Below are 16,749 nucleotides of genomic sequence, written 5' to 3'. Positions count from 1 at the left end.
GTCCTGGTACTGGGCAGTATTGTAGACAACTAACCCCTGGTCCTAGTACTGGGCAGTATTGTAGACAACTAAAGCCTGGTCCTGGGGGCAGTATTGTAGACAACTAACGCCTGGTCCTAGTACTGGGCAGTATTGTAGACAACTAACCCCTGGTCCTAGTACTGGGCAGTATTGTAGACACCTAAAGCCTGGTCCTGGTACTGGGCAGTATTGTAGACACTAAAGCCTGGTCCTAGTACTGGGCAGTATTGTAGACAACTAAAGCCTGGTCCTAGTACTGGGCAGTATTGTAGACAACTAACCCTGGTCCTAGCCTGGTCCTAGTACTGGGCAGTATTGTAGACACCTGGTCCTAAAGCCTGGTCCTAGTACTGGGCAGTATTGTAGACAACTAAAGCCTAGTACTGGGCAGTATTGTAGACAACCTGGTCCTAGTACTGGGCAGTATTATAGACAACTAACCCCTGGTCCTAGTACTGGGCAGTATTGTAGACACCTAAAGCCTGGTACTGGGCAGTATTGTAGACAACTAACGCCTGGTCCTAGTACTGGGCAGTATTGTAGACAACTAACCCCTGGTCCTAGTACTGGGCAGTATTGTAGACACCTAAAGCCTGGTCCTGGTACTGGGCAGTATTGTAGACACCTAAAGCCTGGTCCTAGTACTGGGCAGTATTGTAGACAACTAAAGCCTGGTCCTAGTACTGGGCAGTATTGTAGACACCTAAAGCCTGGTCCTAGTACTGGGCAGTATTGTAGACACCTAAAGCCTGGTCCTAGTACTGGGCAGTATTGTAGACACCTAAAGCCTGGTCCTAGTACTGGGCAGTATTATAGACAACTAACCCCTGGTCCTGGTACTGGGCAGTATTGTAGACACCTAAAGCCTGGTACTGGTACTGGGACAGTATTGTAGACACCTAAAGCCTGGTCCTAGTACTGGGCAGTATTGTAGATACCTAAAGCCTGGTCCTAGTACTGGGCAGTATTGGTAGACACAACTAAAGCCTGGTCCTAGTACTGGGCAGTATTATAGACAACTAACGCCTGGTCCTGGTACTGGGCAGTATTGTAGACAACTAACCCCTGGTCCTGGTACTGAGCAGTATTGTAGACACCTAAACCCTGTACTGGGCAGTATTGTAGACAACTAAAGCCTGGTCCTGGTACTGGGCAGTATTGTAGACAACTAAAGCCTGGTCCTGGTACTGGGCAGTATTGTAGACAACTAAAGCCTGGTCCTGGTACTGGGCAGTATTGTAGACAACTAAAGCCTGGTCCTGGTACTGGGCAGTATTGTACTGGGCAGTATTGTAGACAACTAAAGCCTGGTCCTGGTACTGGGCAGTATTGTAGACAACTAAAGCCTGGTCCCTGGTCCTAGTACTGGGCAGTATTGTAGACAACTAAAGCCTGGTCCTAGTACTGGCAGTATTGTAGACACCTAAAGCCTGGTCCTAGTACTGGGCAGTATTGTAGACACCTAAAGGTCCTGGTACTGGGCAGTATTGTAGACACCTAAAGCCTGGTCCTAGGCAGTATTGTAGACACCTAAAGCCTGGTCCTAGTACTGGGCAGTATTGTAGACACCTAAAGCCTGGTCCTAGTACTGGGCAGTATTGTAGACACCTAAAGCCTGGTCCTAGTACTGGGCAGTATTGTAGACACCTAAAGCCTGGTCCTAGTACTGGGCAGTATTGTAGACACCTAAAGCCTGGTCCTAGTACTGGGCAGTATTGTAGACACCTAAAGCCTGGTCCTAGTACTGGGCAGTATTGTAGACACCTAAAGCCTGGTCCTGGTACTGGGCAGTATTGTAGACACCTAAAGCCTGGTCCTGGTACTGGGCAGTATTGTAGACACCTAAAGCCTGGTACTGGGCAGTATTGTAGACACCTAAAGCCTGGTACTGGGCAGTATTATAGACACCTAAAGCCTGGTACTGGGCAGTATTATAGACACCTAAAGCCTGGTCCTAGTACTGGGCAGTATTGTAGACAACTAACGCCTGGTCCTAGTACTGGGCAGTATTATAGACACCTAAAGCCTGTTATCAGTGTTACCTAACTATGGAAGACAAAACAACAACAAAGGATTCACTGGAACACTGAGCTGTCCCACAGTTCGAGGGACACTAATGTACTCTGTGTGACTGGAGGAGAGGAGGGAAGATCAGAGAAGATGTGATGTGGAGCCGTGTGGTTGTTGTGGCTCACATCTGAGCCAGCATGGCTCCCAGCCTTCAACATAATGCCCTTGAAGATCAGAGAAACTCACAAAGCCTCTGGCTCTGCTGCAGTATCGAGCTGAACAAAACATTTTGAAGCATGAACAACCACCCTTCAACATCTGCCATTGAAGTTCACTGGGCAGAACCACCCTCAAAGTTATCTCTGCTGCAGCGTCAGTAACAAAACATGCTGAACAGCAACCAGCCTCGTTATCTCCTCGTCAGTAATACTGCTGCAGCACCACCCTCGTTATCTCCTAGTCGTCAGTACTACTGCTGCAGCACCACCCTCGTTATCTCCTAGTGTCAGTACTACTGCTGCAGCACCACCCTCGTTGTCTCCTAGTGTCAGTACTACTGCTACACCACCACCCTCGTTATCTCCTCGTCAGTAATACTGCTACAGCACCACCCTCGCTATCTCCTCGTCAGTAAGAGGACTCCATGGCCAGGAATGTTGGTTTAAATGATTTAAATGAGTCCTAATGTGAAGACATTGGATTTAAAAGATACGTGCCTGGACTGTAAGGAAAATGGTGGAAGGAAACTCTCCGTGTTTACACCAATCAGCTTTATTCACTTTTATAATTAAGATGTAAGAAGATTCAAGCACCTATACATTTATCTGACAAAAACAAAATGAAGTCCTGATCCATTTCTTTACGTAAAATGAAACGTGTATCCTTCTAATTCCTTCAAATAGGGTTAATACGATAATTTTTATTTGACCTTTATTTAACTAGGCAAGTAAGTTAAGAACAAATTCTTATTTACAATGACGGCCTAGGAACAGTGGGTTAACTGCCTTGTTCAGGGGCAGAACGACAGATTTGTACCTTGTCAGCTCGGGGATTCGAACTTGCAACCTTTCGGATACTAGTACAACGCTCTAACCACTAGGCTACCATGCCGCCTCTACACTCTAACCACTAGACCTGCTGCCCCTCCACTCTAACCACTAGGCTACCCTGCCGCCCCTCCACTCTAACCACTAGACCTGCTGCCCCTCCACTCTAACCACTAGACCTGCTGCCCCTCCACTCTAACCACTAGGCTACCCTGCCCCCCCTCCACTCTAACCACTAGGGTATGCTGCCACCGATCATAAAACAATATAACATTTATTCACAAATCTATCAGCCAGCTAGCTTTGTGTGTCTTCGTTTTGTGTGTGTGTCTGTTCAACCAAACAAGTCTGGTTTATCTTCAAGAAGACTCTGTGTTCCAGAGAGGTGGTCGTTCAGGTTTCTCAAGCCCGATGACAGTTGTCCACAGACAAAGGATATCCTCTCCATGAACGCCTAGGATGCAATGGTAGAAACCCGACCCAGTGTCACAGGCCTCAGGTTTGAATAAACAGCCATCCTTGCCTGTCAGAACTGGAAAGGTGACTGTAAACATGCCCCTTGACCTCTTCAAGGTATTTCCGCAGCTCACCCTGGGCAGGTTGACCCTTGGTCTGGACAGTGATCTTAGACACAGTCTTTAATGTGAAGAAGCACTGGTTGAGATGATTGCTGGATTCATCGTTCTGGCATCTTCCTGGGGGATCCTGCTGGTCCACGGCTGCACTCTCTGATTTGCTGAAGTACAAAATACTCTGCTTCCCTTATCAGTGGCTCCATCTCTGTTGAGCGAAGGGCCATAGACACACTCGGGTCTATCAGGCAAGCTGCTACAGGGGTCGAAGCTGCCAGAGGAATCAGTATGAACGTGAGGTCCTCACAGTGACTTCAGGAGTTGTGCAACGCTAGTGTACCTCCACGGTTGAGAAGACACACACATCAGACAGCAACTGGCTTTTGCCAAAATTAAATTACATTTTGTTTTATTTTAGATTGTTTTGCAGTCAAAGAGTTTTAGAATAGTTTGTTTTGAAACTGTTATTTCAGTTTACGAAAGTTTTTCCAATTTTAGTTTTTATTTTAGTGTCAGTTTTTTGTTTACTATAATAACCTTGAAGTGTTCAATTTCTGGAACCGTTCATCTTTTAAATCTCTCTCTCTGTTGCTCTCTCTGTCACTCTCTCTCTCTCTGTCGAGTGTTCTCTCTCTCTGTCGCTCTATCTCTCTCTCTGTCTCTCTCTCTCTCTCTGTGTCTCTCTCTGTCTCTCTCTATCTCTATCTCTATCTCTCTCTCTCTCTCTGTCTCTCTATCTCTCTCTGAGATTAATTTGGGGGGAGCTTCCCTGCAGGACTCCTTGGCTGCTCCATCATTGAACACTGCTTGATAATCCTGCCTTTTCTCTTCTCACCTGGGTTTCTCTTTTTCTGTTGCTCATTCCTGTTGCCTAGGCGATCTATCAGACTCCCCACGTGCCTTCAAGAAAGGTTGGTGTCTCTCCCTCTCCCTCTTTTTTTCTCCATCTCTCCCTCTCCTCTTTATTCCCTCTCCTCTTTCATCCCTCTCCTCTTTCATCCCTCTCCTTTTTCTTCCCTCCCCCTCTCCTCTTTCTTCCCTCCCCCTCTCCTCTTTCTTCCCTCCCACTCTCCTCTTTCTTCCCTCCCCTCTCCTCTTTCTTCCCTCCCCTCTCCTCTTTCTTCCCTCCCCTCTCCTCTTTCTTCCCTCCCACTCTCCTCTTTCTTCCCTCCCACTCTCCTCTTTCTTCCCTCCCACTCTCCTCTTTCTTCCCTCCCACTCTCCTCTTTCTTCCCTCCCACTCTCCTCTTTCTTCCCTCCCACTCTCCTCTTTCTTCCCTCCCCTCTCCTCTTTCTTCCCTCCCCCTCTCCTCTTTCTTCCCTCCCCTCTCCTCTTTCTTCCCTCCCCTCTTTCTTCCCTCTCCTCTTTCTTCCCTCCCTCTTTCTTCCTCTTTCTTTCTTCCCTCTCCTCTTTCTTCCCTCTCCTCTTTCTTCTCCTCTTCCTCCCCCTCTCCTCTTTCTTTCTCTCCTCTTTCGCCCCTCTCCTCTTTCCCCCTCTCCTCTTTCCCCCCTCTCCTCTTTCTTCTCCTCTTTCCCCTCTCCTCTTTCTCCCTCTCCTCTTTCGTCCCTCTCCTCTTTCTTGCCTCTCCTCTTTCTTCCCTCCCCTCTTTCTTCCCTCCCTCTCCTCTTTCGCCCCTCTCCTCTTTCGCCCCTCTCCTCTTTCGCCCCTCTCCTCTTTCGCCCCTCTCCTCTTTCGCCCCTCCCCCTCTCCTCTTTCTTCCCTCTCCTCTTTCTTCTCTCCATCACTATTCTCTGTTTCTCTTATTCTATTTCAGTCCCCTCTCTATTAATTATCCATTCAACTGTTATGATTACCCAGAAGGAGGGTGGGGGAATCACGTGTCATATGTCAAATTACAGTCTAGTCAAATGTAGTGCACTAATAGGGATCAAAGTAGGGCACTAATAGGGATCAAAGTAGGGCACTAATAGGGATCAAAGTAGGGCACTAATAGGGATCAAAGTAGGGCACTAATAGGGATCAAAGTAGTGCACTAATAGGGTATCAAAGTAGTGGACTAATAGGTCAGGTAAGGCAGTAATAGGGATCAAAGTAGGGCAGTAATAGGGATCAAAGTAGGGCACTAATAGGGATCAAAGTAGTGCACTAATGGGGTATCAAAGTAGGGAACTAATGGGGTATCAAAGTAGGGCGCTAATGGGGTATCAAATGTGGGGCACTAATGGGGTATCAAAGTAGTGCACTAATAGTTAAGGTAAGGAAGTAATAGGGTATCAAAGTAGGGCAGTAATAGGGTATAAAAAGTAGGGCACTACATTTGGGCTCCCGAGGGCACAGCGGTCTAAGACACTGCATCTCAGTGCAAGAGGCGTCACTACAGTCCCTGGTTCAAATCCCAGCTGTATCACATCTGGCCGTGGTAGGGCAGGGCACAATTGGCCCAGCGTCGCCCGGGATAGGCCGTCATTGTAAAATAAGAATTTGTTCTTAACTAGTTAAAGGTTAAATATATAAAAACATAGGGAATAGGGCATCAGTAGTGACACTAGAGACCATCCTACTTTGTTATTTCCTCTCCTCCACTGCCTCTCTCTCGCGCTCTTTCGCTCGCTCTTTCTCTCGCTAGCTCTCTTTCTCTCGCTAGCTCTCTTTCTCTCGCTAGCTCTCTCTTTCTCTCGCTAGCTCTCTCTTTCTCTCGCTAGCTCTCTCTTTCTCTCGCTAGCTCTCTCTTTCTCTCGCTAGCTCTCTCTTTCTCTCGCTAGCTCTCTCTTTCTCTCGCTAGCTCTCTCTTTCTCTCGCTAGCTCTCTCTTTCTCTCTTTCTCTCGCTCGCTCGCTCTTTCTCTCGCTAGCTTTCTCTTTCTCTCTTTCTCTCGCTCGCTCGCTCTTTCTCTCGCTAGCTCTCTCTTTCTCTCTTTCTCTCGCTAGCTCTCTCTTTTTCTCTTTCTCTCGCTAGCTCTCTCTTTCTCTCGCTAGCTCTCTCTTTCTCTCGCTAGCTCTCTTTCTCTCTTTCTCTCGCTAGCTCTCTCGCTCCGTCTCTCGCTCTGTGTAAAGAGACTAGAGAAACCATTTTTCTCCACTTCTCCTCTCCCAAGTCGTCATCACATCCTCCAGTCCACTTGTCAAAGTTATTTTCCTAATTGTTTCACCCAGTCTCCGGTTGGTTCCCTCCAACCCCTCTCTCCCTCTCTCTCTCCTTCCTTGTCTCTCTGCTTTGGGCAGAGGGTTCCACTGATCCACAGACAGGCACAAAGTGGCCCAATTTCTCTACTTTCAGAAGGGAATGAGAGGGGGACTTCTGTCTGGTTTGGGTTTAACATGGTGATCTAGCTGGACTGTGTACGGTCAATCACAGAACCGTGTTGCCACTCTAAATTACCCCCAATATAGTGCACTACTATAGTGCCCATAGGGTTCACTGTATCACTGTTCACTTCACTGTTAATATTCTAGATCCAAGCCAGGGCCTTCACTGTTAATATTCTAGCTCAAAGCCAGGACCTTCACTGTTAATATTCTAGATCAAAGCCAGGTCTTTCACTGTTAATATTCTAGATCAAAGCCAGGGCCTTCACTGTTAATATTCTAGATCCAAGCCAGGGCCTTCACTGTTAATATTCTAGATCAAAGCCAGGACCTTCACTGTTAATATTCTAGATCAAAGCCAGGTCTTTCACTGTTAATATTCTAGATCAAAGCCAGGGTCTTCACTGTTAATATTCTAGATACAAGCCAGGGCCTTCACTGTTAATATTCTAGATAAAGCCAGGGCCTTCACTGTTAATATTCTAGATCAAAGCCAGGGCCTTCACTGTTAATATTCTAGATAAAAGCCAGGGCCTTCACTGTTAATATTCTAGATAAAGCCAGGGCCTTCACTGTTAATATTCTAGATAAAAGCCAGGGCCTTCTCTGTTAATATTCTAGATAAAAACCAGGTCCTTCACTGTTAATATTCTAGATCAATGCCAGGGCCTTCACTGTTAATATTCTAGATAAAAGCCATGTTGAATATTCTAGATAAAAGCCAGAGCCTTCACTGTTAATATTCTAGATCAAAGCCAGGGTCTTCACTGTTAATATTCTAGATACAAGCCAGGGTCTTCACTGTTAATATTCTAGATAAAAGCCAGGGCCATCACTGTTGAATATTTTAGATAAAAGCCAGGGCCTTCACTGTTAATATTCTAGATAAAAGCCAGGGCCTTCTCTGTTAATATTCTAGATAAAATCCAGGGCCTTCACTGTTGAATATTCTAGATAAAAACCAGGGCCTTCACAGTTAATATTCTAGATAAAAGCCATGTTGAATATTCTAGATAAAAGCCAGGGCCTTCACTGTTAATATTCTAGATAAAAGCCAGGGCCTTCACTGTTAATATTCTAGATAAAAGCCAGGGCCTTCACTGTGAATATTCTAGATAAAAACCAGGTCCTTCACTGTTAATATTCTAGATCAATGCCAGGGCCTTCACTGTTAATATTCTAGATAAAAGCCAGGTCGTTCACTGTTAATATTCTAGATAAAAGCCAGGTCCTTCACTGTTAATATTCTAGATCAATGCCAGGGCCTTCACTGTTAATATTCTAGATAAAAGCCAGGTCCTTCACTGTGAATATTTTAGATAAAGCAAGGGCCTTCACTGTTAATATTCTAGATACAAGCCAGGCCCTTCTCCTTGTACAATAGCTTCTGCTGTGTTGTGATGGCAACACACCTGTGCAGTGAACTGTAGTTGTGTCTGTCTGCATTTTCATTGTGTTTTGTTGTTGTCCTGTTGAACCAACCGCTGGCTAGTTAACAGATTAACCTATTTGCCTAGTGCTCCTGTGACAAACTCTGTGATGGCACGTACACTAACAGATACTGACAGTGTCTGATCTGACATCAGCTCTGCAGTGGTCAACCATCAACAGGGTTGGGGAGTAACAGATTCCTAAAATAAAACGTTACCAGCTAAAAAAATATTGTAATTAGATTACAGATACTGCTGAAAAACTAGACGATTACAGAGAGGATTACTTTTAAATTCAGAGAGGGTGTTTGACACTTCTCTGTTTTCTCAATGACGTTCAAATCAGCTTTGAATAAAGTTTAAGTTTGTTCCACCTGAGTGATTCTGCCCACCAATCAGAGACCACTAGGATGACACACCAAATGATGATGACCAATCAGAGACCACTAGGATGACACACCAAATGATGACGACCAATCAGAGACCACTATGATGACACGCCAAATGGTGACCACCAATCAGAGACCACTAGGATGACACACCAAATGATGACCACCAATCAGAGACCACTAGGATGACACACCAAATGATGACCACCAATCAGAAACCACTATGATGACATTGTTGTTGAGGATGGTTCACAAATCTAAATGTGTATTTGAACCCAATAATGGTTGAATTCAAGTAGTTTAAGCTGCCTATCAATCATTGTTTTTGAAACCAGTGGACAGCCAGTGAAAGATGCGTTCTTGTAACAGCTGCATAGTGCAGATCCCAGCCGATGGAATAAAAGTGGGGCTTTTAAAGCTCAATCTGATTCATTTGTTCTTCACTGACTTGACTAGTAAAATAAAGACTAGTAAAAAATAAAATAAATAAATTTTAAAAAGCAGCCAACAAGTGCTCAGCATATGTGGGAACTCCAAGACGATTGGAAAAGCATTCCAGGTGAAGCTGGTTGAGAGACTGCCACTATATATATATATTAATTGATGCTTGAAGAATATAACTTGTAAATGCCCCATGAGCTTAGTTCAACTGTCACACTCTATGAGAACTCAACATATAAACTGTTTTGGTCAACAATGTAAATGTAAACACTGGTTAACATGGTTAAAACAAGCATTGAATCTGAGAGTGGTTACATTTCTCCAGGACGGCCATTTTTGTTTCTGTTTCATCTGTGGATTTACCCTTTATTGGTTGAATTCAAAATGTCACCAACGAAAAGGTGAACAATAGGCCTTCAGGAAATGCAGCATATCACACTCATTTTTCACCTGTAAATAGCCCTTTTCAGTAGTGCTGAAAGCCATGCCATGAGCACAGCATTTATTTGTCAACTTGAATCAATGAGCCCAATCAGTCGTCCATGACAACACAATCATAAACAACAGAGTAGGGCTGGCCAATACATCCTTAGTTTTGGGGTCATGCTCAGGTAAAACAACTTCCATATCACCAAGTCCTATTCTTGAAGATCAAGGGGTATAACATTTATTGGAATGACTGGAATTCTGATAGACTTTGGTTATTAATGTAAAGATATAATTTAATATTATTATAATGTAGTAGAAAGCGATGGTTTAGAAGAAGTCTACATAACCAACCCATAAAGTACAATGTAACATCCATATATGACCAGCTGTGTAAACTTTAACATGGATTTATCCTGCAATAGATGTCGTTCAATTGGTAACATACATGTTTGTCTTCTTCTAATGCCTCTTAAGGGGAAACAGGAGACAGGAAACACAGGGGTAAATACACTGGTACAGAGAGACAGGAAACACAGGGGTAAATACACTGGTACAGAGAGACAGGAAACACAGGGGTAAATACACTGGTACAGAGAGACAGGAAACACAGGGGTAAATACACTGGTACAGAGAGACAGGAAACACAGGGATAAATACACTGGTACAGAGAGACAGGAAACACAGGGGTAAATACACTGGTACAGAGAGACAGGAAACACAGGGGTAAATACACTGGTACAGAGAGACAGGAAACACAGGGGTAAATACACTGGTACAGAGAGACAGGAAACACAGGGGTAAATACACTGGTACAGAGAGACAGGAAACACAGGGATAAATACACTGGTACAGAGAGACAGGAAACACAGGGGTAAATACACTGGTACAGAGAGACAGGAAACACAGGGGTAAATACACTGGTACAGAGAGACAGGAAACACAGGGATAAATACACTGGTACAGAGAGACAGGAAACACAGGGATAAATACACTGGTACAGAGAGACAGGAAACACAGGGGTAAATACACTGGTACAGAGAGACAGGAAACACAGGGGTAAATACACTGGTACAGAGAGACAGGAAACACAGGGATAAATACACTGGTACAGAGAGACAGGAAACACAGGGATAAATACACTGGTACAGAGAGACAGGAAACACAGGGGTAAATAAACTGGTACAGAGAGACAGGAAACACAGGGGTAAATACACTGGTACAGAGAGACAGGAAACACAGGGATAAATACACTGGTAGAGAGAGACAGGAAACACAGGGATAAATACACTGGTACAGAGAGACAGGAAACACAGGGATAAATACACTGGTACAGAGAGACAGGAAACACAGGGATAAATACACTGGCACAGAGAGACAGGAAACACAGGGATAAATACACTGGTCCAGAGAGACAGGAAACACAGGGATAAATACACTGGTAGAGAGAGACAGGAAACACAGGGATAAATACACTGGTACAGAGAGACAGGAAACACAGGGATAAATACACTGACACAGAGAGAGACAGGAAACACAGGGATAAATACACTGACACAGAGAGAGACAGGAAACACAGGGATAAATACACTGGTACAGAGAGACAAGAAACACAGGGATAAATACACTGACACAGAGAGAGACAGGAAACACAGGGATAAATACACTGGTACAGAGAGACAGGAAACACAGGGATAAATACACTGGTACAGAGAGACAGGAAACACAGGGATAAATACACTGGTACAGAGAGACAGGAAACACAGGGATAAATACACTGGTACAGAGAGACAGGAAACACAGGGATAAATACACTGGTACAGAGAGACAGGAAACACAGGGATAAATACACTGGTACAGAGGGACAGGAAACACAGGGATAAATACACTGGTACAGAGAGACAGGAAACACAGGGATAAATACACTGGGGAAAATGAGCGACACCTGGAGGGGGTGGAGACAATAACAGGAACAGGTGAAACAGATCAGGGCGTGACATGCTTGTCTTCTTCTAATGCCTCTTAACGGGAAAGTAATCGGACAGTAACTGAATGTAATCAGATTACGTTACTGAGTTTAGGTAATCTAAAAGTTACATTACTGATTAAAAGTTTGGACAGGTAACTAATAACTGTAACAGAATTACATTTAGAAGGTGACCTAGCCAACCCTGGGTAAGGCTAAGGGAGCTATGGAATGGAGTGAGTTTAGTGCCAACAGAACCTAAATCATAATTTAGCCAACCCTGGGTATGGCTAAGGGAGCTATGGAATGGAGTGAGTTTAGTGCCAACAGAACCTAAATCATAATTTAGCCAACCCTGACAATCAACACAGACTTTTGTTCTCCACTAAGATCAATCATTCAGTAATGGTCTTAACCATCTTCAGCCCTGTCTCTCTGTCTCTGTCTCTGTCTCTCTCTCTGTCTCTGTCTCTGTCAGGCAGACGTACAGACAGAGAGACATACAGACAGACAGACTTTCTGTATGTCTCTCTGTCTGTATGTCTCTCTGTCTGTATGTCTCTCTGCCTGTATGTCTCTCTGTGTCTGTCTGTATGTCTGTCTCTGTATGTCTCTTTCTCTGATTTCTCTCTCTGTCTCTGTCTCTGTCTCTCTCTCTGTCAGACAGACGTACAGACAGAGAGACATACAGACAGACAGACTTTCTGTATGTCTCTCTGTCTGTATGTCTCTCTGTCTGTATGTCTCTCTGCCTGTATGTGTCTGTCTGTATGTCTGTCTCTGTATGTCTCTTTCTCTGATTCTCTCTCTCGGTCTCTCTCTGTCTCTGTCTCTCTCTCTGTCTCTGTCTCTCTCTCTGTCAGACAGACGTACAGACAGAGAGACATACAGACAGACAGACTTTCTGTATGTCTCTCTGTCTGTATGTCTCTCTGTCTGTATGTCTCTCTGCCTGTATGTGTCTGTCTGTATGTCTGTCTCTGTATGTCTCTTTCTCTGATTCTCTCTCTCGGTCTCTCTCTGTCTCTGTCTCTCCGTTAATTTATTCATGGTGTATCTTCTTTGTGTGTATTTTACAATAGGTTTTGTTTTTAACCGTCTGGTCCCTAGCTTCGTATTTGACTCTATGCTCCAGTTTGTGGCACCCAGTAGATTCTATAAGACTGAACTGAGTTCTGAAAGTTGTTATTAATGAAGAAGGTCAAAGGACCCCATGAAACTGAGTGCTTCCTGTTAAGCTCCGGGAACTGAGTCCTTCCTGTTAAGCTCCGGGAACTGAGTGCTTCCTGTTAAGCTCCGGGAACTGAGTGCTTCCTGTTAAGCTCCGGGAACTGAGTGCTTCCTGTTAAGCTCCGGGAACTGAGTGCTTCCTGTTAAGCTCCGGGAACTGAGTGCTTCCTGTTAAGCTCCGGGAACTGAGTGCTTCCTGTTAAGCTCCGGGAACTGAGTGCTTCCTGTTAAACTCCGGGAACTGAGTGCTTCCTGTTAAGCTCCGGGAACTGAGTGCTTCCTGTTAAGCTCCGGGAACTGAGTGCTTCCTGTTAAGCTCCGGGAACTGAGTGCTTCCTGTTAAGCTCCGGGAACTGAGTGTTTCCTGTTAAGCTCCGGAACTGAGTGTTTCCTGTTAAGCTCCGGAACTGAGTGTTTCCTGTTAAGCTCCGGGAACTGAGTGCTTCCTGTTAAGCTCCGGGAACTGAGTGCTTTCTGTTAAGCTCCGGGAACTGAGTGCTTCCTGTTAAGCTCCGGGAACTGAGTGCTTCCTGTTAAGCTCCGGGAACTGAGTGCTTCCTGTTAAGCTCCGGGAACTGAGTGCTTCCTGTTAAGCTCCGGGAACTGAGTGCTTCCTGTTAAGCTCCGGGAACTGAGTGCTTCCTGTTAAGCTCCGGGAACTGAGTGCTTCCTGTTAAGCTCCGGGAACTGAGTGCTTCCTGTTAAGCTCCGGGAACTGAGTGCTTCCTGTTAAGCTCCGGGAACTGAGTGCTTCCTGTTAAGCTCCGGGAACTGAGTGCTTCCTGTTAAGCTCCGGGAACTGAGTGCTTCCTGTTAAGCTCCGGGAACTGAGTGCTTCCTGTTAAGCTCCGGGAACTGAGTGCTTCCTGTTAAGCTCCGGGAACTGAGTGCTTCCTGTTAAGCTCCGGGAACTGAGTGCTTCCTGTTAAGCTCCGGGAACTGAGTGCTTCCTGTTAAGCTCCGGGAACTGAGTGCTTCCTGTTAAGCTCCGGGAACTGAGTGTTTCCTGTTAAGCTCCGGAACTGAGTGTTTCCTGTTAAGCTCCGGAACTGAGTGTTTCCTGTTAAGCTCCGGGAACTGAGTGCTTCCTGTTAAGCTCCGGGAACTGAGTGCTTTCTGTTAAGCTCCGGGAACTGAGTGCTTCCTGTTAAGCTCCGGGAACTGAGTGCTTCCTGTTAAGCTCCGGGAACTGAGTGCTTCCTGTTAAGCTCCGGGAACTGAGTGCTTCCTGTTAAGCTCCGGGAACTGAGTGCTTCCTGTTAAGCTCCGGGAACTGAGTGCTTCCTGTTAAGCTCCGGGAACTGAGTGCTTCCTGTTAAGCTCCGGGAACTGAGTGCTTCCTGTTAAGCTCCGGGAACTGAGTGCTTCCTGTTAAGCTCCGGGAACTGAGTGCTTCCTGTTAAGCTCCGGGAACTGAGTGCTTCCTGTTAAGCTCCGGGAACTGAGTGCTTCCTGTTAAGCTCCGGGAACTGAGTGCTTCCTGTTAAGCTCCGGGAACTGAGTGCTTCCTGTTAAGCTCCGGGAACTGAGTGCTTCCTGTTAAGCTCCGGGAACTGAGTGCTTCCTGTTAAGCTCCGGGAACTGAGTGCTTCCTGTTAAGCTCCGGGAACTGAGTGCTTCCTGTTAAGCTCCGGGAACTGAGTGCTTCCTGTTAAGCTCCGGGACTGAGTGCTTCCTGTTAAGCTCCGGGAACTGAGTGCTTCCTGTTAAGCTCCGGGAACTGAGTGCTTCCTGTTAAGCTCCGGGAACTGAGTGCTTCCTGTTAAGCTCCGGGAACTGAGTGCTTCCTGTTAAGCTCCGGGAACTGAGTGCTTCCTGTTAAGCTCCGGGAACTGAGTGCTTCCTGTTAAGCTCCGGGAACTGAGTGTTTCCTGTTAAGCTCCGGGAACTGAGTGCTTCCTGTTAAGCTCCGGGAACTGAGTGCTTCCTGTTAAGCTCCGGAACTGAGTGCTTCCTGTTAAGCTCCGGGAACTGAGTGTTTCCTGTTAAGCTCCGGGAACTGAGTGCTTCCTGTTAAACTCCGGGAACTGAGTCCGGAGTTATAGTAAGAATAAGAATGTGGAATATTGAAGGAAGAATTTGATTCAAACAATATCAGCAGTGAGTCCAGCTGGACTACAGTCACACAACCCTCTGTCTCCCTCTCTATTTTCTGTTCCTCCCGATTGGCTGACGTCTAATCCCTGACCTCGAACCTCTCTCTTGCCCCCTACAGGTTCAGGGATGTACGGCCAGGACGGGCTGATCGGAGCCGAGGAGAGGATCATCAACAGCAAGCCCAAGATCAACAACAACATGGTGAGAGATCTGTCACGGCCGTCTGTTTTTCTGACTGTGCTTCCGTCCGTCCGTCTGTCACCGCTATAGACATCTTGTATACAGTATAACTTCAACGGGTAATAACAGCACAAGTCAGAGTAGACTGCTGATCATCTGATCAATAATCAGTGTCTGAGATCCTCTCTTCTCAACTAATGTCTTTGTCCCCCTTAAATACAGTCTTCAGAGAGTATTCATTGACTTTTTACCACATGTTGTGTTACAGTCTGAATTTAAAATGGGATTATATTTAGAATTTGTGTCACTGATCGACACACAAAAGCAAAATAACGTAAAAGTAGAATTATGTTTTTAGAAATGTTTAGAAATTAATTAAAGCTGAAAGAGAAAGGGGGGATACCTGGTCAGTTGACCAACAGAAAGGGAAAGGGGGATACCTAGTCAGTTGTCCAACAGAAAGGGAAAGGGGGATACCTAGTCAGTTGTCCAACAGAAAGGGAAAGGGGATACCTAGTCAGTTGTCCAACAGAAAGGGAAAGGGGGATACCTAGTCAGTTGTCCAACAGAAAGGGAAAGGGGGATACCTAGTCAGTTGCACAACAGAAAGGGGGATACCTAGTCAGTTGTCCAACAGAAAGGGAAAGGGGATACCTAGTCAGTTGTCCAACAGAAAGGGAAAGGGGGATACCTAGTCAGTTGACCAACAGAAAGGGAAAGGGGGATACCTAGTCAGTTGTCCAACAGAAAGGGAAAGGGGGATACCTAGTCAGTTGTCCAACAGAAAGGGAAAGGGGGATACCTAGTCAGTTGTCCAACAGAAAGGGAAAGGGGGATACCTAGTCAGTTGTCCAACAGAAAGGGAAAGGGGGATACCTAGTCAGTTGTCCAACAGAAAGGGAAAGGGGGATACCTAGTCAGTTGTCCAACAGAAAGGGAAAGGGGATACCTAGTCAGTTGTCCAACAGAAAGGGAAAGGGGGATACCTAGTCAGTTGTCCAACAGAAAGGGAAAGGGGGATACCTAGTCAGTTGTCCAACAGAAAGGGAAAGTGGGATACCTAGTCAGTTGTCCAACAGAAAGGGAAAGGGGGATACCTAGTCAGTTGTCCAACAGAAAGGGAAAGGGGGATACCTAGTCAGTTGTCCAACAAAGGGGGATACCTAGTCAGTTGTCCAACAGAAAGGGGGGGATACCTAGTCAGTTGTCCAACAGAAAGGGAAAGGGGGATACCTAGTCAGTTGACCAACAGAAAGGGAAAGGGGATACCTAGTCAGTTGTCCAACAGAAAGGGAAAGGGGGATACCTAGTCAGTTGTCCAACAGAAAGGGAAAGGGGGATACCTAGTCAGTTGTCCAACAGAAAGGGAAAGGGGGATACCTAGTCAGTTGTCCAACAGAAAGGGAAAGGGGGATACCTAGTCAGTTGTCCAACAGAAAGGGAAAGGGGGATACCTAGTCAGTTGTCCAACAGAAAGGGAAAGGGGGATACCTAGTCAGTTGTCCAACAGAAAGGGAAAGGGGGATACCTAGTCAGTTGTCCAACAGAAAGGGAAAGTGGGATACCTAGTCAGTTGTCCAACAGAAAGGGAAAGGGGGATACCTAGTCAGTTGTCCAACAGAAAGGGAAAGGGGATACCTAGTCAGTTGTCCAACAAAGGGGGATACCTAGTCAG

The 16,749-nt window shown here is 45.8% G+C and overlaps 1 protein-coding gene across 1 annotated transcript in view; it reads left to right on the top strand.

Moving 5' to 3' along the window:
* aplp2 (amyloid beta (A4) precursor-like protein 2) overlaps window positions 1–16,749 on the top strand; it is an 88,297-nt gene that overhangs the window by 58,657 nt on the left and 12,891 nt on the right. Inside the window, exon 13 of the mRNA XM_042297766.1 lies at window positions 15,013–15,095. Within this exon, the coding sequence (XP_042153700.1) occupies window positions 15,013–15,095 (83 nt within the window). The remainder of the gene's footprint in view (window positions 1–15,012; window positions 15,096–16,749) is intronic.

Source organism: Oncorhynchus tshawytscha, linkage group LG14 (genome assembly GCF_018296145.1).
Source record: "Oncorhynchus tshawytscha isolate Ot180627B linkage group LG14, Otsh_v2.0, whole genome shotgun sequence".
NCBI classification, from domain to species: domain Eukaryota; kingdom Metazoa; phylum Chordata; class Actinopteri; order Salmoniformes; family Salmonidae; genus Oncorhynchus; species Oncorhynchus tshawytscha.
Note: the sequence above shows the minus strand (reverse complement) of the source record. Positions and strands in the feature narration are given on the sequence as shown.